Source organism: Mobula hypostoma, chromosome 9 (genome assembly GCF_963921235.1).
Source record: "Mobula hypostoma chromosome 9, sMobHyp1.1, whole genome shotgun sequence".
Taxonomy (NCBI): domain Eukaryota; kingdom Metazoa; phylum Chordata; class Chondrichthyes; order Myliobatiformes; family Myliobatidae; genus Mobula; species Mobula hypostoma.
Window position 1 is genome coordinate 3080676 of NC_086105.1, and position 25825 is coordinate 3106500.

Genomic DNA, 25825 nt, shown 5'->3' on the forward strand with positions numbered 1-25825 from the left:
TGGAAAGTTAAAATCACTTACTATAGCAATCTTATGTTTCATGCAGCGGTCTGCAATCTCTGCAGATTTATTCCTCTAAATCCCTCAGTTTGTTGGGCGTTCTGTAATATAGCCCCCATTAACGTTGTCACTTCTTATTTCTCAGTTCCACACACAATGCCTCACTAGATGAGTTCTCCAGTCTGCCATGACTGAACACTGCTGCGACGTTTTCCCTGACTAATATTGCCACCCTTCCTCCTTTAACCCCTCCCACTCTGTCAGGTTTAAAACAACGGAAACCCAGAATACTGAGCTGCTGGTCTTGCCCCTCCTGCAACCAAGCTACAACATCATAAGTTCAAAGTTAATTTTATTAACAGAGTACATACATATAACCACATACAACCCCAAGATAAATTTTCCCGCAGGCATACTCAGTAAATCCATAGAATAATAACTATAACAGCATCAATGAAAGATCAACCAGAGTACAGAAGATGACAACAAACTGTGCAAATGCAAATATAAAAAAAGCAATAAATAATTGGATTATGAAATAACAAGATAATGAGTCCTTAAAATGAGATCATTGGTTGTGGAAGCAACTAAATGGATGGGCAAGTGAGTGTAGTTATCCCCTTTTGTTCGACAGCCTGATGGTCGTGGGATAGTAACTGTTCTTGAACCTGTGGGTGAGAGTCCTGAGTCTCTTGCGCCTTATACCTGATGGCAACAGCAAGAGAAGAGTGTGGCCTGGGTGGTGAGGATCTCTGATGATGGATATTGCTGTCCTATGACAGCGTTTCAAGTCGATGTGCTCAATAGTTGAGAGGGCTTTACCCATGATGTACTGGGTCGAATCCACTATTTTTTGTAGAGTTTTCCATTCAAAGGCATTGGTGTTTCCATACCAGACTATGATGCAGCCAGTCAACACACTCTCAACGAGATATCCATAGAAACTTGTCAAAGTTTCTGATGCTTTCTTTGCAATTGAATTTAAAATTTATTTAAATCTTACATCCATCCCACAACGTGAAGGAGTAAAAATCTTTGCATTATGATTCCATCGCAATGTACAGACATGTGAATTTAAAAGTCTAATGGCTTGTAGAAAGAAGCGGTCCCATAGCCTGTTGGTCCTGGCTTTAATGCCGTGGTACCAGTTACCAGACAGGAGCAGCTGAACAGTTTATGGTCGGGATGACTGGTGTCCCCGATGATCTTCCAGGACTTCTTTACACACCTGCTGCTGTAACTGTCCTCAGTGGAGGGAAGTTCACATCCACAGATGCACTGGGCTGTCCATACCACTCTCTGCAGTGCCCAGCGAACAAGGATAGTGCAGTTCCCATACCAGACAGTGATACAGTCAGTCATGATGTTCTTAATGCTGCCCCTGTAAAAGGTCCTGAGGATTTGGAGGCCCATGCCAAACTTCTTCAGTTGCCTGAGGTGGAAGAGACGCTGTTGTGCTTTTTTTTGCCACAAAGCCGGTGTGTACAGTCCAGGTGAGATCATCAGTGATGTGTATACTGAGGAACTTGAAACTACTCACCCGCTCAACTGCAGACCCATTGATGTTGATCGGGCCGAGCCTGTCTCCGTTCCTCGTGTAATCCACAATCAGCTCTTTTGATTTTTGAACATTGAGGGAGAGATTGTTATCCTGGCACCACTGTGTCGGGGAGTCAACCCCTACTCTGTAGGCTGTCTCATCACCACTAGAAATAAGGCCAATCAAAGTCATGCCATCTGCAAATTTGATCAGCAGTTTGGAGCTGTGTGTGACAGTACAGTCATGGGTGTAAAGGGAGTAGAGAAAAGGACTCAGAACACAACCCTTGGGGTATCTGTGTTGAGGGTCAGTGGTGAGGGAGCCCATCCTTGCCACCTGTCAGCAATCTGATAGGAAGTCTATCAGATTGTAAATTGTAAATTGCATTTACACGCCGGGTCTAGGACAAGTCCCCTGAAATAGTAACAACAGGAACTTAAAGTTGCTTACCCTGTCCACCTCTGGTACTCTGATGACTACTGGTTCATGGAAGTCTGGTTTCCCTCTCCTGAAGTCTACAATCAGTTATTTGGTCTTGCTGACACTGACCGACAGGTTGTTGTTGTGGCACCACTCAGCTAAATTCCATTTGTTGATCCATGCCCTGAGCTCACCTACCTTTCCTATAAAACTTCCTGCATTGAAATATACACAGCTCAGGACACTAGTCGCACCATGCTTAACCATTTGATTCCTAACGTTGTCTGAGGTCTCACCAACGTCTGCCTCCACTAACTCTTCTGACACTCTGGTTCCTATCTCCCTGCAACTATAGATTAAACCCCACCGCACAGCATTAACAAACATTCACATTAGGATATTAGACCCCTCCAGTTCAGGTGAAAACCATCCCTTCGGTACAGGTCCCACCTTCTCTCGAAGAGAGCCCAATGATCCAAAAATCTTATGCCCTCCCTCTTACACCAAGCCACGTATTAAACTGTATAATCTTCCTAGGTCTGGCCTCAGTAGCACGTGTAGCAATCCCAAGATCACAAACCTAGTAGTCCTGCCCTTTAACTTTAGCACCTAACTCCCTGCACTGCCTTTGCAGAACCTCATCACTCCTCCTACCCAACTACATGGACCACGACTTCTGTCTGTTCACTCTTCCACTTAAGAATGCTGAGGACTCAATAACATTTCTTATTGTACTGATGTATTACACCGTACAACTGCCACAAGACAACAAATTCCATAACGTATACCAATGATATTAAACCTGATTCCGATCTGTTGTGGGGCAGGATTCCCAGAACTGTAGGTCCCCGCCTAATCTCGCCACAGCAGCCTCCCCGCACTCACCCGGAACGTGTTGGCGGCCCGGTGCCGGCCAGGACCCGATCCCACTCTGTCCTCCATGCCTCAGACCCCTCACGCCGTCACAGTCTGGGCGCCGCCACCTTCCCGCAGCAACACGTGGTACAGCCGGCGCTGTCAAGTGAGGGCGGTACTAACGTCGCCGCCAACGCAAACCTCAGATCTCCAATCAGAAAGCACGCACTCCGAACGTCAGATGACGTCACTGGCTGACGTTTGACTTGGACGAGTGGTTCGGTAAGTAGGGGAGTTGGGTGGGGGATCGGAGTTACTGGTCTACGGAACAGCACCCCAACCTACTCCACTGCAGAAACTGTCTTCAACCTATCGAAAAGGCTCTTAAAACACCCTGTTGTATCCGCCCAGTCACCCCTGACAGCCCCTCTGTACCTACTCCCCAGCAACTTAAACCTGTGTCCTCTCATGCTAGCCATTTCAGCCCTGAGAAGAAGCCTCTGACTATCCACACGATCAATGCCTCTCATCGTCTTAGACACCTCTATCAGGTCACCTCTCATCCTCCGTCGCTCCAAGGAGAAAAGGTCGAGTTCACTCAACCTGTTTTCATAGGACATGCTCCCCAATCCAGGGCAATATCCTTGTAAATCTCCTCTGCAATCTTTCTATAGTTCCAACATCCTTCCTGTAAAGAGGTGACCAGAACTGAGCACAGTACTCCAAGTAAGGTCTCACTAAAGTCTTACAGAGCTGTAATATTATCTCATGGCTCTTGGAAATCAATCCCACGGTTGATGAAGGCCAACACACCATATGCCTTCTTAACAACACTGTCAACCTATGCAGCAGGTTTGAGTGTGCGATGTTCACAGACCCCAAGATCTCGCTGATCCTCCACACTTCCAAAGGTCTTACCATTCTGTGTTCTGTCTTCAAATTGGTTGGACCAAATTGAACCATTGCACACTTATCTAGGTTGAACTCCATCTGCCACTTCTCAGCCCAGTTCTGCATCCTATCAATGTCCTGCTGTAACCTCTGACAATCCTCCAGCCTATCCACAACACCCCCAACCTTTGTGTTATCAGCAAGCTTACTAACCCACCCTTCTATTTCTTCATATCCAGGTCATTTATAAAAATCAACAAGAGGAAGGGTTCCAGAACAGATCCCCACTTAACAACACTGGGCACCGACCTCCATGCAGAAAGCGAACCATTTATAGCCTCCCTCTGGCTTCCGTGGGCAAGCCAATTCTGCATCCACAAAGCAAGGTCTCCTTGGATCCCATGCCTCCTTACTTTCTGAATGAGCCTTGTATGGGGAACCTTATCAAATGACTTACTGAAATCCATACATTATATCCACTGCTCTACCTTCATCAATATGTTTTGTTAAATCCTCAAAGAATTCAATCAGGTCGTATGGCATGCCCTGCTCTTGACAAAATCATGCTGACTATTCCTAATCAGATTATGTCTCTTCAAATGCTCATAAATCCTGCCTCTCAGGATCTTCTCCAACAACTTGGCCACTACTGAAGTAAGACTTACTGGTCTATAATTTCCTGGGTTATCTCTACTCCCTTTCTTGAAAAAGGGAACAACATTTGCAACCCTCCAGTCCTCCAGTACTTCTCCCGTCCCTATTGATGATGAAAAGATCATCGCCAGAGGCTCAGCAAACTCTTCCCTCACTTCCCTTAGAAGCTGGGGTATATCTCATCCGGTCCTGGTGACTTAATCTAACTTAATGCTTTTCAAAAGCTCCAGCACATTCTTTTTCCTAATGTCTATATGCTCAAGTGTTTCAGCCCACTGTAAGTCATCTCCACTATTGCCAAGGTCCTTTTCCCTGGTGTATACTGAAGTATTCATTAAGTACCCCCGCTATCTCCTTCAAATCCATGCACATGTTTCCACTACCGCACCTGATTGGTCCTATTCTCACATGGCTCATCCTCTTGCTCTTCATATACTTGTAGGATAGCTTGGGGTTTTCTCATGGCCCCTTCTAGCTCTCCTAATTTCATTTTTAAGCTCCTTCTTGGCAAAATTGTAATTTTCTAGAACTCTAACAGTACCTAGTTTCTTGAACCTTTCGTAAGCTTTTCTTTTCTTCTTAACTAGATTTTCTACATTTTTTCTACATCATAGACCTTTTACCCTACCATCCTTTTTCTGCCTCAATAGTACATTACCTATGCAGAACACGATGCAAATGTACCCTGAATTTTGCCACATTTCTGCCATGCATTTCCTTGAGAACATCTGTTCCCAATTTCCTGCCTGATAGCTTCACATTTCCCCTTACTCCAATTAAACGCTTTCCTAACTTGTCTGCTCCTATCCCTCTCCAATGCTATTGTAAAGGAGATAGAATTGTGATCACTATCTCCGAAATGGTATCCCACTGAGAGACCTGACACCTGACCAGGTTCATTTCCCAATACCAGATCAAGTACAGCCTCTCCTCTAGTTGGCTTATCTACATATTGTGTCAAGAAACCGTCCTGAACACATCTAACAAACTCCACCCCATCTAAACCCCTTGCGTTGAGGAGATGCCAATCAACATTAGGAAACTTAAAATCTCCCATCACAACAACCCTATTATTATTGCACCGTTTCAGAATCTGCCTCCCTGACAGCTTCTCAATATCCCTGTTACTGTTGGGGGGGAGTTCTATAAAAAACACCCAGTAGAGTAATTTCCCCCCTCATGTTTCTGACTTCCACCCACACTGACTCAGTAGACCATCCTTCCATGACTTCCTCCTTTTCTGCAACCATGACACTATCCCTAATTAGCAATGCCGTGCCCCCAGGTCTTTTGTCTCCCTCTCTGTTCTTTTTGAAACATCTAAAGCCCGGCACACTCAGCAGCCATTCCTGCCCCTGAGACGTCCAAGTCTCTGTAATGGCCACAACGTCATAGTTCCACATATTGATCCACGCTCCAAGTTCATCCGCCTTGTTTATGATACTCCCTGTATTAAAATAGACACATCTCAAACCATCAGACTGAGTGCATCTTTGCTCTAACATCTGCCTATCCTTTCTCACAAACTCCCCACAAGCTGTCTGTACTTGTGCTCCAACCTCCCATCCTCTACCTCATCACTTCGGTTCCTACTCCCCTGCAAATGTAATTTAAACCCTCCCCTATAGTATTAGCAAACCTCCCCCCCCCCCCAGGATATTGGTCCCACTCGGATTCAAGTGCAACCTGTGCTTTTGTACAAGTCACCCGTTCCCCAGAAAAGGTTCCAGAAATCTGAATCCCTGCCCCCTGCTCCAATCCCTCAGCCACGCATTTATCCTCCACCTCATTCTATTCCTATACTCACTGTCACGCGGCACAGGTAGCAATCCCGAGATTACTACCCTTGAGATCCTGCTTCTCAACTTCCTTCCTAACTCTCTGTATTCAGCTTTCAGGACCTCCTCCCTTTTTCTACCCATGTCATTGGTACCAACATGTACCAGGACCTCTGGCTGCTCACCCTCCCATTTTAGGATATTGGGGACGCGATCAGAAACTTCATGAACCCTAGCACCTGGGAGGCAAACTTTTTCACATCCACAGAATCACCTGTCTGACCCCCTAACTATAGAGTCCCCTATCACTGCTGCCTTCCTCTTCAGTTCCCTACCCTTCTGAGCCATAGGGTCAGACTCTGTGCCAGAGGCACAGCCACTGTTGCTTCCCCCAGGTAGGTTCCTCCCAAAAGCACTGAAAATGGAGTACTTATTGTTAGGGGGAATGGCCACAGGGGTGCTCTCCACCACCTGAGGGTCTCCCTTCCCTCTCTTGACAGTCACCTACATATCTGTCTCCTGTGACCCCGTTCTGACTACCTACCTGTAGCTCCTATCGATCACCTCCTCACTCTCCCTAACAAGCTGAAGGTCACTGAGCTGCAGCTCCAGTTCCCGAACTCGGTCTCTGAGAAGCCTCAGCTGGATGTACATGGTGCAGCTGTGGCCAACAGGGAGGCTGGAAGTCTCCCAGATATCCCACATCTGAGATCCAGAGCAGAAAACTGGCCTTGCAGACATACCCACTATTCTTAAGTTTGAGGAAAAAGAGATATAGAAGCAGACATCCCACCTCTTCCGGAAGTTCCGGGAGTCTCCCGCATATTAGTAGTGGCTCCCTGATGCCCGCAAATTACATACAGTGTCCCGCAAATCAATTTTTTTGAGAGCAAGTGAGCGAGAGCGAGAGAGAGAGAGAGAGAGGGAGAGCAAGAGAGAGCACGAGAGTGACCATGAAAGAGAGAGAGAGAGCGCGCACGCCCTGGCAGAGTGTTACAAAAAAAGAAAATATAAAACGTATGTCACCCCAGACTACACTAAAGTGTACCCCTGCCTAATAGGGGTCAAAATAATGACAGTGTTGCTCGCTGCACTGTTTGCAACAGTGACTTTTCTATTGCCCATGGTGGGTTAAGACTGTAAAAGACATTGTTGAGGTGAGTTTTACAGGTGTCATTCGTTTATTAGCATAGCTAACGTTATTTAAACTAGCTGCTAAGGACCTACAGTGCAGACATCCCATCTCTCCCAGAAGTTCCAGGAGTCTCCCGCAAATTGATGATGCTACCTCCCTGAATGAGTTTTTGCAGGGTGGGATGTCTGTAAAAGTAACTTACCTCCTTACCTTGCCTAGGCCTGTCTTCGCCAAAGTCCTATTACTCTGACAACCGCTCCTTTGACGAACGCTCTGCTAGAGAGCGTCTCCCTTTTACAGTATACCTGAACCTTCTCAGAGGCCTTGTGTCATGACAAGCTACTGCATCTGTGCACTTCTCCCAAGCAAATCTCCCACTGAAAGAAACTCCTTGTTTTTTATATATTCCTATTGTAATTGATTAACTTATTTTCTCCCTTCTGTATTATCATGTATCGCACTGAACTAGTGCTGTTAAGTTTAGAAATGGCGGTGATAGTAAACGTGATTCTCATTCTCACACAATGTCACCAAGACCAAGGAGCTGATTATTAACCTCAGGAGGAGGTCCATGAGTCAGTGCTCAACAGGCAGAGAGAATCAACAACTTTAAATTGCTTGCTTTTATTATTTCAGAGGATCTAACCCAGGCCCAGCAAATAATTGCCATCATGAAGAAAGCACAGAAATGCCTCTACTTCCGTCGAAGCCTGCGGACATTCAGCATGACATCTAAATCTTTGACAAACTTTAACAGGTGTTTGATGTATTGTGATACATCACAAGATTTTGTTATCTCTAGCTTTTATAGATATGTGTGATATTTGAGAATATATTGACTGATTGCATCACAGTGTGGTATAGAAACGCCAATGCCCTTGAACAGTGACTGAGAGCTTTGACCAGCGGACAATCTGCACATCACAAGTTGGAGAGGAGGGGACTTCAATCAGGTCTACCGCCCAAGGATAAAAAGCAGAAGTGGTTCGTGGCAGCGTAATAGAACTTTGATCAGCGGCCAATCAGCATTTGGGATTAATTAGTAAGAGCAAATTAAAGGAAAACAGGGAGCCGCCATCATCTGAGTGGACAGGGTCAGAGTGGTGATCTTAAGGCTTTAGTTCTTTGAGGCTTCACTGAGAGACGTTGTCTCGTTTTTACTGTGTACTGTACCAGCAGCTATGGTCGAAATGACAATAAAAAGTGACTTGACTTGACTTGAGAGAAAGCAAAGGAAAGAAAAGCTCAGGTTTTTTTTTGTTCTCTTCTTTATATCTGCTCAACTAGGACAGTAGAGATTAGATTAGATTAGATTATGAGGACACTCAGTCCTCATTTATTGTCATTTAGAAATGCATGCATTAAAAAATGATACAACGTTCCTCCGGAATGATATCAGAAGAAAACAGGACAAACCAAGACTATAACTGACAAAACCACATAATTATAACATATAGTTACAACAGTCCAAAGCAATACCATAATTGATAAAGAGCAGACCATGGGCACGGTAAAAAAAAGTCTCAAAGTCCCGATAGACTCGTCATCTCACACAGGCAGCAGAAGGGAGAAACTCTCCCTGCCATGAACCTCCAAGCGCCACCAACTTGCCGATGCAGCAGCATTGGAAGCACCCGACCGCAGCAGACTCTGAGTCCATCCGAAAACTTTGAGCCTCCAACCAGCCCCTCCGACACAGCCTCTCCGAGCACCATCCTCTGCCAAGCGCTTCGACCCCGCCCCGGCCGCCAAGCAGCAGGCAAAGCCGAGGACTCCGGGCCTTCCCCTCTGGAGTTTCTGGACCACAAAGTAGCAGCAGCAGCGAAGCAGGCATTTCAAAAGTTTCACCAGATGTTCCTCCGTGCTCTCACGTCCGTCTCCATCAAATCAGGATTGTGCATGGCACCCTACTTGACAAATAACAGGCAGATGACAGATGACAGGCAGGATAGTGAAATTCTCTTCTTGCGGGATATGTGAAGGCAGAGAGACCTCCAGTGTCCCTGGTGACTACAACTGTGAGAAGTGCATCCAACTGCAGCTTTTAAAAAAATGCATTAAGGAGCTGGAACTGGATGAACTCCAGATCATTCAGGAGGCTGAGGGGGTGGTAGATAGGACATAGAGAGAGGTAGTTACACCCAAGGTGCAGGACACAGGAAACTGGGTGACAGTCAGGGAGGGGAAAGGGGTTAAGGAGCCAGTGCAGAGTACCCCTGTGGCCATCCCCCTCAACAATAAGTGTATCACTCGGGATACTGTCTGGGGGGGGGGGATGGCCTAACAGAGGAGAGTCACTGAGTCTCTGGCACTGAGTCTGCCTCCGTGACTCAGAAGGGAAGAGAGGCACACTGTGGTGATAAGGGATTCATTAGAGGAACAGACAGGAGGTTCTGTGGGTGAGAACAAGATTCCCTGAAAGTATGTTGCCTCCCAGGTGTTTGGGTCTGGGATATCTCGGATCGAGTTCTCAGCATTCTTAAATAGGAGGGTGAACTGCCAGAAGTCGTGGTCTATGTAGGTACCAATGATGTGGGTAGGACGAGTGACAAGGTTTTGTAGAGGGAGTTCAGGGAGTAAGGTGCTAAGTTAGAGGGCATGATCTCCCGGATTCTGATCTCAGGATTGCTACCTGTGCCACGAGCCACTGAGGCCAGAACAAGGAAGATTATACAGTTTAATATGTGGCTAAGGAGTTGGTGTAGGAGGGAAGGCATAAGGTTTTTGGATCATTGGGCTCTTTTCCAGGGAAGGTAGGATCTGTAGAGAAAGGAAGGTTTGCATCTGAACTGGAGGGGGACTAATGTCCTAGTGGGAAGGTTTGTTAATGCTGCACGGTGGGGTTTAAACTAGAGTTGTAGGGGGATGGTAACCAGAATGCCAGAGCAGTTAGTGGAGAGGTTGTGAAGGCAGATGTTGGTGAGACCTCAGACAGAGTTAAGAATCAAAAGATTGAGCATGGTGCAACAAAATCGAAAAAGGGTGAATACAGGTCTGAAAGTGTTGTATCTGACTGCGCGGTGTACGGAATAAGGTAGATGAACTTGCAGCACAGTTGCAGATTGACAGGTGTCATGTTGTAGGCATCACTGAATCATGGCTGTAAAATTATAGCTGGGAGCTTAATGTCCAAGTATACACATTGTATCGAAAGGACAGGCAGGAAGGCAGAGGGTCAGCATTGCTCAGTTGGTGAAAAATCAAATCAAATCATGAGAAAGAGGTTGCATAGGGTCGGAAGATGTTGAATCATTTTCTGGATAGAGTAAAGGAACTGCAAGAGAAAAGAGACCTTGATGGGAGTTGTATACAGACCCCCAAACATTAGTAAGGATGTGGCCTACAAATTACAACGAGTGATAGAAAATGCATGCCAAAAGGGCAATGTGACAATAGTCATGGGGGACTTCAAAATGCAGGTAGATTGGGAAAATCAGATTGTTACTAGATTCCAGTAGGGGGAACTTCTAGAGTGTCTACGAGATGGCTTTTTAAAGCGGCTTATGGTTGAGCCCACTAGAAGATGAGCTTTCCTGGACTGGGTTTTGTGTAATAAACCAGAATTGATTAGAGAACTTGAGGTAAAAGAACTCTTAGGAGCAAGTGATCATAATATAATCAAATTTACCCTGAAATTTAAGAAGAAGAAGCCAAAGTCAGATGTATCAGTATTACAGTGGAGGCAAGAGAATTACAGAGGCATGAGAGAGTAGTTGGCCAGAATTGATTGGAAAAGAACACTGGCAGGGATGATGGCAGGGAAGCAATGGCTGGAATTTCTGGAAGCAATTCAGAAAGCACAGCATATATACATCCCAAAGAGGAAGTATTCCAAAGGAAAGATGACCAACCATGGCTAACAAAGAAAGTCAAAGCCATCATACAAGTCAAAGAGAGTGCGTATAATAGAGCAAAAATTAGTGGGAAGTTAGAGGATTGGAAAGCTTTTAAAAACCAACAGAAAACAACTAAAAAAGTAATTAAGAAAGTAAAGATGGAATACAAAAATAAGCTAGCCAATGATATTAAAGAGGATACCAAAAGTTTCTTTAGATACATAAAGTGTACAAGAGAGGAGAGAATAGATACCAGACTGCTGGAAAACGATGCTGGAGAGGTAGTAAATGGGAACAAAGAAATAGTGGACAAACTAGGTATATTGTGTCAGTCTTCACCGTGGAAGACACTAGCAGTATGGTGGAAGTTCCATGTGTTAGGGGTCATGAAGTGCATGAAGTTACCTTAACGAGAGAGAAGGGTCTTGGGGAGACTGAAAGGTCCAAAGGTAGATAAGTCACTTGGACCAGATGGTGTACACCCAGAATTCAAAAAGAGGTGGCTGAAGAGATCATGGAGGTATTAGTAATGATTTTTCAAGTATCACTCGATTCTGAAATGGTTCTGGAAGATTGGAAAATTGCAAATGTCTCTCCATTCTTCAAGAAGTGAGAGAGGCAGAAGGAAGGAAACTATTGGCCAGTTAGTTTGATCTTAGTGGTTGAGAAGATGTTGGAGTTGATTATGAAGGTTGAGGACTCGAGATACTTGGAAACACATGATAAAATAGGCTGTAGTCAGCGTGGTTTCCTCAAGGGAAAATCTTGCCTGACAAATATGTTGGAATTCTTTGAAGAAATAACATAGAACATAGAGAACACAGAAAGTACAGCACAGTACAGGCCCTTCGGCCCACAATGTTGTGCCGACCCTCAAACCCTGCCTCCCATATAAGCAGGATAGACAAAGGAGAATTGGTTGATGTGTACTTGGGTTTTCAAAAGCCCTTTGACAAGATGCCACACATGAGGCTGCTGAACAAGCTACGAGCCCATGATATTACAGGAAAGATTCCAGCATGGATAAACCAGTGGCTGATAGGCAGGAGACAAAGAGTGGGAATAAAGGGAGCCTTCTCTGACTGGATGCCGTTGACTAGTAGTGTTCCACAGGAGTCTGTGTTGGGACAGTTTCTTTTTACGTCATATGTCAATGACTTGGATGATGGAATTGATGGCTTTGTTGCAAAGTTTGCAGACAATATGAAGTGGAGGGCAGGTAGTTTTGAGGAAGTCAGAGGCTACAGAAGGACTTAGACAGATTAGGAGAATGGGCAAAAAATGTCAGATGGAATACAGTCTTGAGAAGTTTATGGTCGTGCACTTTGGCAGAAGAAATGAAAGGGTTGACTATTTTCTAAATGGAGAGAAAATACAAAAAAAACTGAGGCACAACTGTAATGAAAACCAATTTCCCCTGGGATCAATAAAGTATGACAATGACTATGACTATGATTTAGGAGTCATTGTGCAGGACTCCCTAAAGGTTAATTTGCAGGTTGAGTCTGTGGTGAGGAAGGCCTCACTTGGAGTATTGTGAGCAGGTTTGGGCTGCTTAGAAAGGATGTGTTGAAACTGGAGAGGGTTCAAAGGAGGTTCACAAAAATGATTCCAGGATTAAATGGCTTGTCATATGAAGAGTGTTTGACGGCTCTGGGCCTGTTTTCACTGGAATTCAGAAGAATGAGGGATGACCTCATTGAAACCTATCATATGGTTAAAGGCATTGATAGTGTGGATGTAGAGAGAATACTTCCCATGGTGGGGGAATATAAAACCAAAGGACAAAGCCTTAGAATAGAAGGGTGTCCTCTTAGAATGGTGATGAGGAGGAATTTCCTTAGCCAGAGAGTGGTGAATCTGTGGAATTGATTGCCATAGGCAGCTGTGGAGGCAAAGTCTTTATGTAAGGCAGAGGTTGACAGATTCTTGATTGGTCAGGGCATGAAAGGATACGGGAAGAAGGCTAGCAGAAAATTGGATCAGCCGTGATGAAACAGCAGAGAAGAATTGATGGGCCAAATGGCCTAATTCTGCTCCTATATCTTATGGTCTTATGGAAATGAATTCTATGCATCTGTGTTTACTCAGGAGATACTGCACACAATACTCCAAATTAGGCATCACCAACATCTTATACAACTTCAACATAACTTCCCATCTCTTGCACTCAATAACACACTCTAAATTCCGGAAGAGCTCAGCAGGCCAAATGGCTTTTCATCAGTACTTTGGTTTATTAAGGCCAATGTACCAAAAGCTTTCTTTATGACCTTATCTACCTGTGACACTACTTTCAATGAATTATGGACATGCATTCCCAGATCCCTTTATTCTAGCACACTCCTCAGAGCCCTACCATTCACTGTGTAATACCTTACTCTGGTTAGTCCTTCCAAAGAACAAAACCTTGCACTTGTCTGCATTAAATTCATTCCGTCATTTTTCAGCCCATTTTTCCAGCTGGTGCAGATCCCTTTGCAAGCCATGATAGCCTTCCTCACTGTCCACTACACACCATATCTGGGTGTCATCTGCAAATTTGCTGATCCACCTACCACATTGTCATCCAGATCATTGATATAAATAACAAACAACAATGGACCCAGCACTAATCTCTGTGGCACACCGCTAGTCACAGGTCTCCAATCAAAGAGGCAACCCTCTACTACCACTCTCTGGCTTTTCCCATGAAGTAAATGTCTCATCCAATTTACTACTTCATCCTGAATGCTGAGCGACTGAACCTCGTCAGGCCCTATTGATTTGTCTCAGGGTGGCAAACACCTCTTCCTCTGTAATTTGTAGAGGGTCCTTGAAGTTGATGCCGCTTTGCCTCACTTCTGTAAAGTCTGTATCTCCTGAGTAAACACAGATGCATAGAATTCATTTAAGTTCTCCCCCATCTGTTTTGATCCACACATGGATTACCATTTTGGTCTTCCAGAGGACCAATTTTGTCCCTTGCAATCCTTTTGCTCTTAACATATCTGTAGAATCCCTTAGGATTCACCTTCACCTTGTCTGTGAGAGCAAGCAGTGACCATCCCTTCTCCAGGATCCCGGTAATCCTTTTCTGCACCGTCTTCAAAGCCTCTACATCCTTCCTATAACGGGGCAAGAAGAATTGCACTCAATACTCTGTGGGGCTTAACCAAAGTTCTGAGACACAGCTACACCACAACTTCCTGACTCTCACTCAATGCCAGATCCCTCTGCATGCCCTCTGCTATTTCATCTGCCCAGTTCTCTTGCTGTTTTATAAGTTTCAGTGAAAACTGATTTCCTGTTTGTATGCGTGATTGTACATTGGATTATTATTGTTACACACGTATACTGAAGTACAGTGAAAAACTTCTTGCATACTATTCATACAATCAATTCTTCACAACTGTGCATTGAGGTAGCACAAGATAAAACAATAACAGAGGACAGAATAAAGTGTTATAGGTGCTTTGAAAATGCAGTGCGGGTAGGCAATCAGATGCAAGATCATACCGAACACGAGGAATTCTGCAGATGCTGGAAATTCAAGCAACACACATCAAAGTTGCTGGTGAACGCAGCGGGCCAGGCAGCATCTCTAGGAAGAGGTACAGTCGACGTTTTGGGCCGAGACCCTTCGTCAGGACTAACTGAAGGAAGAGCTAGTAAGAGATTTGAAAGTGGGAGGGGGAGGAGGAGATCCAAAATGATAGGAGAAGACAGGAGGGGGTGGGATGGAGCCAAGAGCTGGACAGGTGATTGGCAAAGGGGATATGAGAGGATCATGGGACAGGAGGCCCAGGGAGAAGGTGAGGCGACACTTCACCTGTGAGTCAGCTGGGGTGATATACCGCATCTGGTGCTCCCGATGTGGCCTTTTATATATTGGCAAGACCCGACGCAGCCTGGGAGACCGCTTTGCTGAACACCTACGCTCTGTCTGCCAGAGAAAGCAGGATCTCCCAGTGGCCACACATTTTTATTGCACATCCCATTTCCATTCTGATATGTCTATCCACGGCCTCCTCTACTGTAAAGATGAAGTCACACTCAGGTTGGAGGAGCAACACCTTATATTCCGTCTGGGTAGCCTCCAACCTGATGGCATGAACATTGACTTCACTAACTTCCGCTAATGCCCCACCTCCCCCCGTACCCCATCTGTTATTTATTTATATACACACATTCTTTCCTTCTCTCTCCTTTTTCTCCCTCTGTCCCTCTGACTATACCCCTTGCCTATCCTGTGGGTTTTTCCCCCCTCCCCCTTTTCCTTCTCCCCGGACCTCCTGTCCCATGATCCTCTCATATCCCTTTTGTCAATCACCTGTCCAGCTCTTGGCTCCAACCCTCCCCCTCCTGTCTTCTCCTATCATTTTGGATCTCCCCCTCCCCCTCCCCCTCCCACTTTCAAATTTCTTACTAGCTCTTCCTTCAGTTAGTCCTGACGAAGGGTCTCGGCCCGAAACGTCGACTGTACCTCTTCCTAGAGATGCTGCCTGGCCTGCTGCGTTCACCAGCAACTTTGATGTGTGTTCCAAGATCATACTGAAGTAGATTGCGAACCATTCAATAGTATTATAATGGCAAGATAGAAGGTGTCGAGCCCAGTGGTATGTGCTTTCATGTTTTTGTGTCTTTACCCAACTGGAGTGTGGGAGAAGAGAAAATGTCCGGGTGGGTGAGGTGTTTGATTATGCCAAGGCAGTGAGAACTGCAGACAAGTTCCAAGGAGCAGCAGTTGCTTTTTGTGATGTGCTGAGCTGTGACCACAACTCTCTGCAGTTTCCTGTGGGCCTTGGCAAAGCAGCTGCTGTACCATCCAGACAGGCTGCTTCCTAAACCCAGTCCACCCACCCTCAGCATAGGTCAGTGCTCTATCCAGGAGTGGATCTAGTAAACACTAAACGCACCTCCTCTATCCCTGAGGAGACCAACAGGGCATCCAGTCTCCCCGCAGTGCAGGACAACACACCATTCCACACCGCCCCCCCCCCACCCCAACCTAAGTGTTTGCTCATAATCAGATCTATTATCTTGGAAAAATGATGTGAAATGTGTTGTTTTAGTACAGAGACGTGAAAATTACAAAACAGAATTACATAATTTCTATAGTAAAAGTATTTGATTATTTCAGTTGACTTATAAAGTAATTTCATAATAACAATTTTTAAAATTACATAAATTATAAAACTAAATAGGGAAGTAGAAGGAATATTCTTTGAAGAGGTCATGGACCTTCATAAATGTGGCAGCAGAGTGGAAGAAGCTGTTGCTGAACAGTTGAGTGTGGCTCTTCTGTACCCGTTCCCACGTGGTAATGATCAGAGGGCATGTCCTGGGTGCTGTGGGTCCTTAACGATGGACAGTGCCTTCCTGAGGCACCCCCTCACCAATGAACACTTGCTTGGCGCTTTCAGTGCCTGGTGTACAGGGCCTTGTCAGATCTTCAGTCTTCCCAACCTGTCATCTTTCAGATAATGATCTGCCCTTCTGTTTATAGAAACCAAAATGGATCTCATCCACATTATGCTCCCCCTGCCTGTTGCGTGCTTACTATCTGCGTAATCTTGCATATATATTGTTTGATTAAGCATTCTTGTTCATTTAAAAAAATTAATTACTTGTTATATATAAAAATATGTTAATTGCATATATCATCATGCTAGCAGGTGGTACGTGCACGCTTTGCTTAAAGTAAACTCAACGTTAAACCTACAGTCCCGGACTTCTGTGTCTTCCCTCCAATTAGTTTAATGTCTTGACATTACAAAACAGGACTTTGCCCACCCACGCAACTTGTCTAAACCACACTGGAGCCTCTCCACTCCATCCTATTTCAAACATTTCAAAATGACGTATTCAAATCATTTTAAGGTTCAAAGCACATTTATTATCAAAATATGTATACTGTATATACAACCTTGAGATATGTCTCCTTACAGGCAGTCACAAAACAACGAAACTCAATAGAACCACTGAAATAAAAGACCATAAATACCTAATGTGCAGAAAATAGAACAAACCGTGCGATCAAAAGTAGGCAAATAACATTCAGAATGAAAGTTCACAAGAGCGAGTCCGCAGGCACTAAGTCAATCCGGGAGACCATTAGTTCCAGGCTGCAGCTGGGGTGAGTAAACCTCTCGGGACAGAGAGCTGAACACTGTCCCATCCTTTGCCTCCAACCCCAACACCCTGACCTTTTCAACCTGGCCTGCTGCTTAAATTGGCCATACCTCTGCTCGTTCCTCACTCTCGGGCCCATACCCAATCTTTCCAATCTGGCTCGACACTTAACTCTGTCAGATACCAGCTTGTTCTTTGCTCGCGGGGCTGGGCACTGACGCCTCTACTCTGCCTTGCCTTGGATCTGCCACTGCAAATCAGTTCCAGGCCTGCTCCAGCAATGGCTAAACATTGGCTCGCTGCTTGGCCTGAGGCGCAGGCCTTGCCGCCTCGATTCAGCACGTACACACCATGCCACAACCATCCTGCATTTCTGAGACCTCAGTTCACACCACAAAAATGCAGGCAGTTCTACCCCTCAACTCCAAAAGGAAGTTATCGATTGCAGAGATCTTTTCCATAAATACTGTGATTAAGTTAGTAGTTTCGCTTACTGTCAGTAAGTCGTCACTGTGTCTGATCAGTGCCCTCTTAAACCAAAAGTTTAAGATAGCACTAGTAAGACACATAAATAGTACTTTCAAGCACATTTAATAACCAGAGATGTGAAATATTTGATATTAACATTAAAGTATTTTGTGGACATGCTATGTTGCTGCCAGAATATGCAATAACACTTGCGGGGTGCCAACATTTACACACATACATCCTCCCTCCCCTCCCCCTCCCTCATTCTCTCTTTCTCTCCTCCCCTCTATTTATTTAAGATACAACACAGAACAGGGCCTTCTTGCCCAACACTACCCACAACTCATCCACTTAACCCTCGCCTAATCACAGGGCAATTTACAATGGTCAATTATCTTAGCAGCTGGTGCATCTTTGGACTGTGGGAGGAAACTGGAGCACCCGGTGGAAACCCGTGCAGTCACAGGGAGGATTACGAACTCCCTACAACCAAGTCAGAATTGAGCTCCGAAGTGCAGCGCCCTGAGCTGTAATCATGTTGTGCTTACCGCTGCAACGCTGTGGTTCTTAACGCAAATGATGTGTGATAAATATGAATCTGAGAAATCAGAAAGGAGGAAGAAACACACAACACTTACCTTTTGCATCCGCACCTGACGAGCAGCTCAGACCAGATATGAATATATCCGGTCTCTGTATCTCGACCACAGTGACAGGTGAAGTGATGGAATGGGGTCGGGGGGCGGGGAGGGGGGGTGGTTCTGGCACCTCCAGCTCCTTCCTGACCTGAGAGCTTGTGGAAGTCAGGAGTGAGCATAAAGAGAGTGCTTCTTTCACTGGTCTTACACTAGGATGAGAGAGCACAGCCTCAGAATTGAGGAACAGAGATGAGGAGGAATTTATTTAGCCAGAGGGTAGTGAACCTGTGGAATTTATTACCACAGATGGCTGTGGAGGCCAAGTTATTAGGTGTATTTAAAGCGGAGGTTGATAGATTCTTGACTAGTAACGACTTCACAAGGTTACGGGGGGAAGGCAGGAGGATGGAATTGAGAGGGTAATAATTCAATCATGATGGAATGGCAAAGCATATTCAATGGGCCAAATGACTTCATTCTTCTATGTCATAAGGAGTGTTGACAAGGGAACCCGTTACTGGCAGCTCCTTACCAAACTGCAAGCTGAAGAGGCATAGATTGAAGATATAGTCAAAGACCTTTTCCCAATGTAAGCCTAGACGACACAGGTTTAAGGTGTGAGGCAATTTAAAGGGTATCTAAGGTGCAAACTCTTTACTCAGAGGATGGTCGGTATGTGGAACGAGATGCCAGAAGAAACGACAGAACATTTTAGAGTCATAGACAAGTACAGCACAGAAACAGGCCCTTCAGCCCATCTAATCCATGCTGAGCTGTTGAAACGGCCTCCTCCCACCAACCTGCACCAGGACCGTGCCCTCCATATCTCTACCATCCATGTACCTATCCAAACTTCTCTTAAACACTGAAAAAGAGCTTGCATACCGCACTTGTGCTGGCAGCTCATTCCACACTCTCACGACCCTCTGAGTGAAGAAGTTTCTCCTCAAGTTCCCCTTAAACCTTTCACCTTTATCCCATGACCTCTAGTTGTGGTCCCACCCAACCTCAGTGGAAAAAGCCTGCTTGCATTTACACTATCTATACCCTTCATAACATTGTATACCTCTGTCAAATCTGCCTTCAATCTTCTACATTGCAAGGAACAATGTCCTAACCTATTCAATCTTTCCTTATAACTCAGGTCCTCCAGACCCAACAACATCCTTGTAAATTTTCTCTGTACTCTTTCAATCTTGTTTACATCTTTCCTGTAGGTAGGTGACCAAAACTGCACACAATACTCCAAATTAGTCCTCACCAGTGTCTTATACAACTTCAACATTACATCCCATTTTGGGCTATTAGCTTTGCAAATAGGTATTTGTTTACAAAAATGGAAACCATCTTCAAAGTCTATATGCCTGTTTATTTGAATCTCTGCATCACATCATACAAGCATTAAATATGGCTTATGTTTATGAACTCATTTTTAATCATGACAATTCATCATTTTACTTTGAGTTATTTACAAGTAGTTTGCATTATACATCCAACCCATTAACTAGTCAAAAGCAGCAAATTCAGGAAGTTTAAAAAAAAGATCGGTAAACAAGGTTGTTATTCTAATTGCTAGTTTGGAGACGTGGGATGGAGAAATTATGCAAAATAGTTCTCAGAAATTCTTATTTACATTTTGAATGGGACACTGTGTAAAAGTCTGGCATCATCAATGAGAGAGAGAGAGAGGTGTTGAACTGAGATATGTAGCAAACCTGTGTAAAACAGTTACCCCTTTTAAGTTAAAAGCCGGCACACAGAATTGCATTAAATTATGAATAACATGGTCGACATGCTGACTAGAGTCCTAAGTACTGAGGGGATGTCATGTCTTCACAGTTCCTCCTCCAGCGGGCGGGCGATTCATTCCCTGGCATGCATTGGGGCTGCAGTTACTCAGTCTGCGGATGGCTGCTTGCAGGAGCTGCAGGGAACAGCTGCACAATATGCAGAGGAGGCCTTAACTCGAGTGGCAACGAGAGGGGCAAGGGATTCTTTTCACCTTTGAGAAGGAAGGGAAAAAAGAGATAATTAGAATATGGATTAGCAAATTAAAGGTGACAACAGCCATTTTGCTAGCTGGCTACATCTTACAAATCAAATCCATTGCATGGAAACCCAGCTTATCATTGTAACACACACAAAATGCTGGAGGAACTCAGCAGGTCAGTCAGTAACCATAGAGAGGAATAAAGAGTCACCATTTTGGGTTGAGACTCTCTATCAGAATATCTTTCTTCATTGCCTCTCCCTCAACCACCCTCCTTCCTCTCATCTATCACCTGCCAGCTTGTACTCCTCTCCCCAACCTCCTTATTCTGGCCTCGTCCTCCTTCCTTTCCAGTCTTTCCAGGCCCGAAACGTCGACTGTTTATTCATTTCCATAAATGCTACCTGACTTGCTGAGTTCCTCCAGGATTTTGTGTGTGTTACTCTGGATTTCCAACACCTGCAGAATCTTTTGTATTTGTGATTTCCAACATTTTAACTGTTAGTTAGCTAAAACAGCATATTAGCTGCTGTTACCTGCTGGTTTCACTCTTCCTGTTCTACCCCACAGCACTGCAGATATTATCCCCTTCAAATATTCATCCAACTTCAAATTTTTATCCAATATTTTACATCATATAGTTATCCTCTACAAGTTATCATGGTTATCCTCTACAAGCTCCTCTTTGAAAATTATTGTCACGTCTCCTCCCACTGTCCCCTCGAGCAGTACAATCCCCAGTACAGTGAGTGTCATGGTCTGTCCTCCCGAGCAGTACAATCCCCAGCACGGTGACTGTCATGGTCTGACCTCCCGAGCAGTACAATCCCCAGCACGGTGACTGTCCGCGGCGTGGACTGACTTGGCCAGCTGACACCTCCTTCCCATCGTCTCATTGTCTGGCAGGAACCAAGGGAGAATGAAGCCATCTCAATAAGGCCTAACAAGAATGCTGCCAGAACTTGACATTCTGTGTTATAGGGAGAGGATTGTGATGAGGGTTTCAGTCCGAAACATCAACCGTTTATCCCCCTCCATAAATGCTGCCTGACCAGCTGAGTTTCTCCAACACTCCATGTATTTCCAGCATCAGCCGAATTGCATGTGTTATAGGGAGAGGTTGGACAGGCTAGGGTCTGATTCCTTCGAGCACAGGAGAATGGAGAAAGCGATCTACAGAGGTGTTTCAAATCATGAGGACCAGTCTTTTTCCCAGGGTTGGAAAATCCAGAACTGTAGGGCAGAGATTTAAGGTAAAGGGGAAAGATTTAATAAGAACTTGATGGACATCTTTTTTAACATTGAGGTTGGTAGCAAGGTAAAATGAGCTGCCAGAGTAAGTAACAGGAATTCTGCAGATGCTGGAAATTCAAGCAACACACATCAAAGTTGCTGGTGAATGCAGCAGGCCAGGCAGCATCTCTAGTAAGAGGTACAGTAGATGTTTCAGGCCGAGACCCTTCGTCAGGACTGGCGAAGTCCTGACAAAGGGTCTCGGCCTGAAACGTTGACAGTATCTCTTCCTAGAGATGCTGCCTGGCCTGCTGCATTCACCAGCAACTTTGACGTGTGTTGCCAGAGTAAGTGATTGAATTGGGTACAATAATGGCATTTTAAAGACACTTGGACAGGAAGGGTTTAAATTGTTATGGGCCAAGTGCTGCAAAATGGGACCAGCTTGGATGGACCCTGTGTTTAAGACAGACCGGTCGGGCAGCAGGACCTGTTTAACACAGACCGGTCGGGCAGAAGGACCTGTTTAACACGGACCGGTTGGGCAGAAGGACCTGTTTCCATGCTATGACTCTGGTGATAGCTCCACTCAGCCACGTGAGAAGTAATGCATCTTAGAGTCGTAGAGTTGTACACACAGAGAAAGACCTTTCAGACCATACACGTCCAGGCCGACAAGGATGCATATTCCATCTAATCCCATTTCTTGGCCCGTATCCTGCTAACCTCTTGCAATTCATGTACCCATCTATATATTCTGCCTGACAATCCTGTTGGAATTCTTTGAGGAGATTACAAGTAGGATAGATAAAGGGGATGCAGTGGATGTTGTATATTTGGATTTTCAGAAGGCCTTTGACAAGGTGCCACACATGAGGCTGCTTACCAAGTTAAGAGCCCATGGTATTAGAGGAAAGTTACTAACATGGTTAGAGCATTGGCTGATTGGAGGAAGGCAGCAGTGAGTGGGAATAAAAGGATCCTTTTCTGGTTGGCTGCCAGTGACTAGTGGTGTTCTGCAGAGGTCAGTGTTGGGACCGCTTCTTTTTATACTGTATATCAATAATTCAGATGATGGAATAGATGGCTTTGTTGCCAAGTTTACAGATGATATGAAGATTGGTGGAGGGGCAGGTAGTGTTGAGGAAACAGGTAGGATGCAGAAGGAATTAGACAGGTAAGGAGAACGGGCAAGAAAGTGACAAATGAAATACAATGTTGGAAAATGCATGGTCATGCACTTTGGTAGAAGAAATAAACATGTGGAGTATTTTCTAAACGGGGAGAAAATCCAAAAATCTGAGATGCAAAGGGACTTGGGAGTCCTTGTGCAGAACATGCTGAAGGTTGACTTACAGGTTGAGTTGGTAGCGAGGAAGGCAAATGCCATGTTAGCATTCATTTCAAGAGGTCCAGAATACAAGAGCAGGGATGTGATGCTGAGGCTTTATAAGGCACTGGTGAGGCCTCACCCTGAGTATTGTGAACTGTTTTGTGCCTCTCATCTTAGAAAAGATGTGCTGGCATTGGAGAGGGTCCAGAGGAGGTTCACAAGGGTGATTCCAGGAATGAAAGGGTTATCATAGATGTGGTAAGGATGTTTCCCATGGTGAGAGAGTCTAGGACAAGAGGGCACTGCCTCAGGATAGAGGGGTGCCCTTTCAAAACAGAGATGTGGAGAAATTTCTTTAGCCAAAGGCTGGTGAATTTGTTGCCACATGCAGCTGTGGAGACCAGGTCATTAGGTATATTGAAGGCAGAAATTTATACGTTATTGATTGGACATGGCATCAAAGGTTATGTGGAGAAGGCCGGGAAATGGGTTGAGGAGGAGAGAGAAAAAAAGGATCAGCCATGATTGAATGGCGGAGCAGACTCGATGGGCCAGATGGCCTAATTCTGCTCCTATGTCTTATGGTCTTATGGTCTTGAATTCCTTTAATTAACCTTAGCCTCTAACATTAAAATTACGTCCTCTAGTTCCGATTCTGCAACCCTGGATAAAAGACCATACGCTTATCTATTCCCTTTGTGATTTCATACACGAGAGGATCATCCCACATTCTCCTATGATTTAAGGAGTTAAGGCCCAATATGTCTAACCTCTCCATATAACTTACTCCCTCAACTCCTGGCAACCTCCTTTATGGGAATTTTGGGAAGTTACAGGAGGGCAGGAGATACACAGTGAATGGTAGCACCCTGGGTGTTGAAGAGAAACCCAGGGGAACATAGTTAGTGAAAGTGACAATGTAAGTGGACAGGGTGGTGAAGAAGGTGTCTGACATGCTTGTTGGCTGTGGCACTGAGTACAACAGCTGGAGAACTGGTTGGTGAGACTACATAAGGAATTCTGGGTGCCATAGGAAGGATGTAATGAAGTTGGAAAGAATCTCAAGGCTTTTGCTGGGATTGGAGGACATGAGTTATAACAGGAGACTGGATAAGCTGGGACAGTTTTCCCTAGAGTGACGGAGGCTGAGGGACCATAACGCCATCAGACATAGGAACAGAATTAGGCCATTTGGCCCATTGAGTCTGCTCCACCATCATGCCTGATTTACTATCCCTCTCAAACCCATTCTGCTGCTTTCTCCCTGTCACCTTTGATGCCCTTACTCGTCAAAAATCTATCAATCTTTGGCCTCCACAGCCGTCTGCGGCAATGATTTCCATAGAATCACCACCAGCTGGCTGAAGAAATTCCTCTTCATCCCTGTTCTAAATGAACACCCTTCTATTCTAAGGCTGTGCCCTCTGATCCTAGACTCTCCCGCTATAAGAAAAATCCTCTCCATGTCCATACTACCTAGGCCTTTCAATATTCGACAGGTTCAATGAGGTCCCCATTCATTCTTCTAAACTCCATTGAATAGTGATGAATTTTTAAGCATCACTAGATTCTGGAATGGTTCCAGAAGACTGGAAAATTGCAAATGTCACTCCACTCTTCAAGAAGGGAGAGAGGCAGAAGAAAGGAAACTATAGGCCAGTTAGTCTGACCTCAGTTGTCAAATTTTAAGGATGAGGTCTCAGGGTATTTGGAAGCACATGATAAAACAGGCTGTAGTCAGCATGGGAAAATCTTGTCTGACAGATCTGTTGGAATTCTTTGAAGAAATAACAAGCAGCACAGACAATGGAAAATCAGTAGATGACGTGTACGTGGATTTTCAGAAGGCCTTTGTCAAGGTGCCACACATGAGGCTGCTTAACAAGCTATGAGCCCATGGTATTACAGGAAATATGCTAGCATGGATAGAGCAGTGGCTGATTGGCAGGGGACAAAGAGTGGGAATAAAGGGAGCCTTTTCTAGTCGGCTGCTGGTGACTATCAGTGTTGCACAGGGATCTGTATTGGAACCAATTCTTTTTATGTTATATGTCAATTATTTGGATGACAGAATTGATGGGTTTCTTGCAAAGTTTGCAGATGATACAAAGATAGGTGGAGGGGCAGGTAGCTTTGAGGAAGTAGGGAAGCTATAGAAGGACTTAGACAGATTAAGAGAATGGGCAAAGAAATGGCATTAGGAATACAGTGTCAGGAAGTGCATGGTCATGCACTTTGGTAGAAGAAATTAAAGGGTTGACTGTTTTTTAAATGGAAAGAAAGTACAAAAAAACTGATGTGCAAAGAGACTTAGGAGTCCTTCTGCAGGATTCCCGAAAGGTTAATTTCCAGGTTGATTCTGTAATGAGGAAAGCAAAAGCAATGTTAGCATTCATTTCAAGGTGACTAGAATATAAAAGCAAGTTTGTAATGTTGAGACTTAATAAAGCACTGGTGAGGCCTTCCTTTGAATAGAACCAAGCTGGCTGAAGGCACTCTGTGAGACATCCATCCATGATAAGCAGGCATTCTCCATGATACTTCGTACCTGAGCTTTGTAAACCGTGGCTCTGCCCTCTTTGTCCAGTTTGGATGCTACTTTCTGCAGAGCTCCAAGCCTTTGTCCAGTCTTGTTTGAAATTGTGGAAAGGTGTTTATCCTACACCAACTTGCTGTCAATATTAACACCGAGGATTACTAGCTCCTTCTTTAAATCCAGCTTGCAGTTCCCAAAATACAGGTTGGGGTTAGATGGATTCCTCTTCCTAGACATCACCATCGCCTTGCACTTAGTAGGCTCAAAGGTGACATTCCAGTCGTCTGCCCAGGCTTTCATCCTGTCAAGATCCCTATTCAGGCCTGCTGCCACTGTATGACTCTCTCTTGCTTGTGTACTGGTGTTATTGATGCTATTTTCCACTGTTCTGGGAATGCACCACT

At 44.9% G+C, this 25825-nt stretch overlaps 2 protein-coding genes across 8 annotated transcripts in view; both read right to left on the reverse strand.

Annotated features, from left to right (window-relative positions):
* utp20 (UTP20 small subunit processome component) overlaps positions 1-2974 on the reverse strand; it is a 198488-nt gene extending 195514 nt beyond the window's left edge. The window contains exon 1 of the mRNA XM_063057593.1: positions 2846-2974. Within this exon, the coding sequence (XP_062913663.1) occupies positions 2846-2902 (57 nt within the window). The 5' untranslated portion in view covers positions 2903-2974. The remainder of the gene's footprint in view (positions 1-2845) is intronic.
* A 16684-nt stretch (positions 2975-19658) lies between these two features.
* The window catches only part of LOC134351452 (anoctamin-4-like), a 226299-nt gene continuing 220132 nt past the window's right edge, over positions 19659-25825 (reverse strand). For all 7 annotated transcript variants that reach the window (XM_063057598.1, XM_063057597.1, XM_063057595.1 and 4 more), the window contains one exon: positions 19659-20331. The gene's annotated coding sequence lies outside the window, so the exon portion shown is untranslated. The remainder of the gene's footprint in view (positions 20332-25825) is intronic.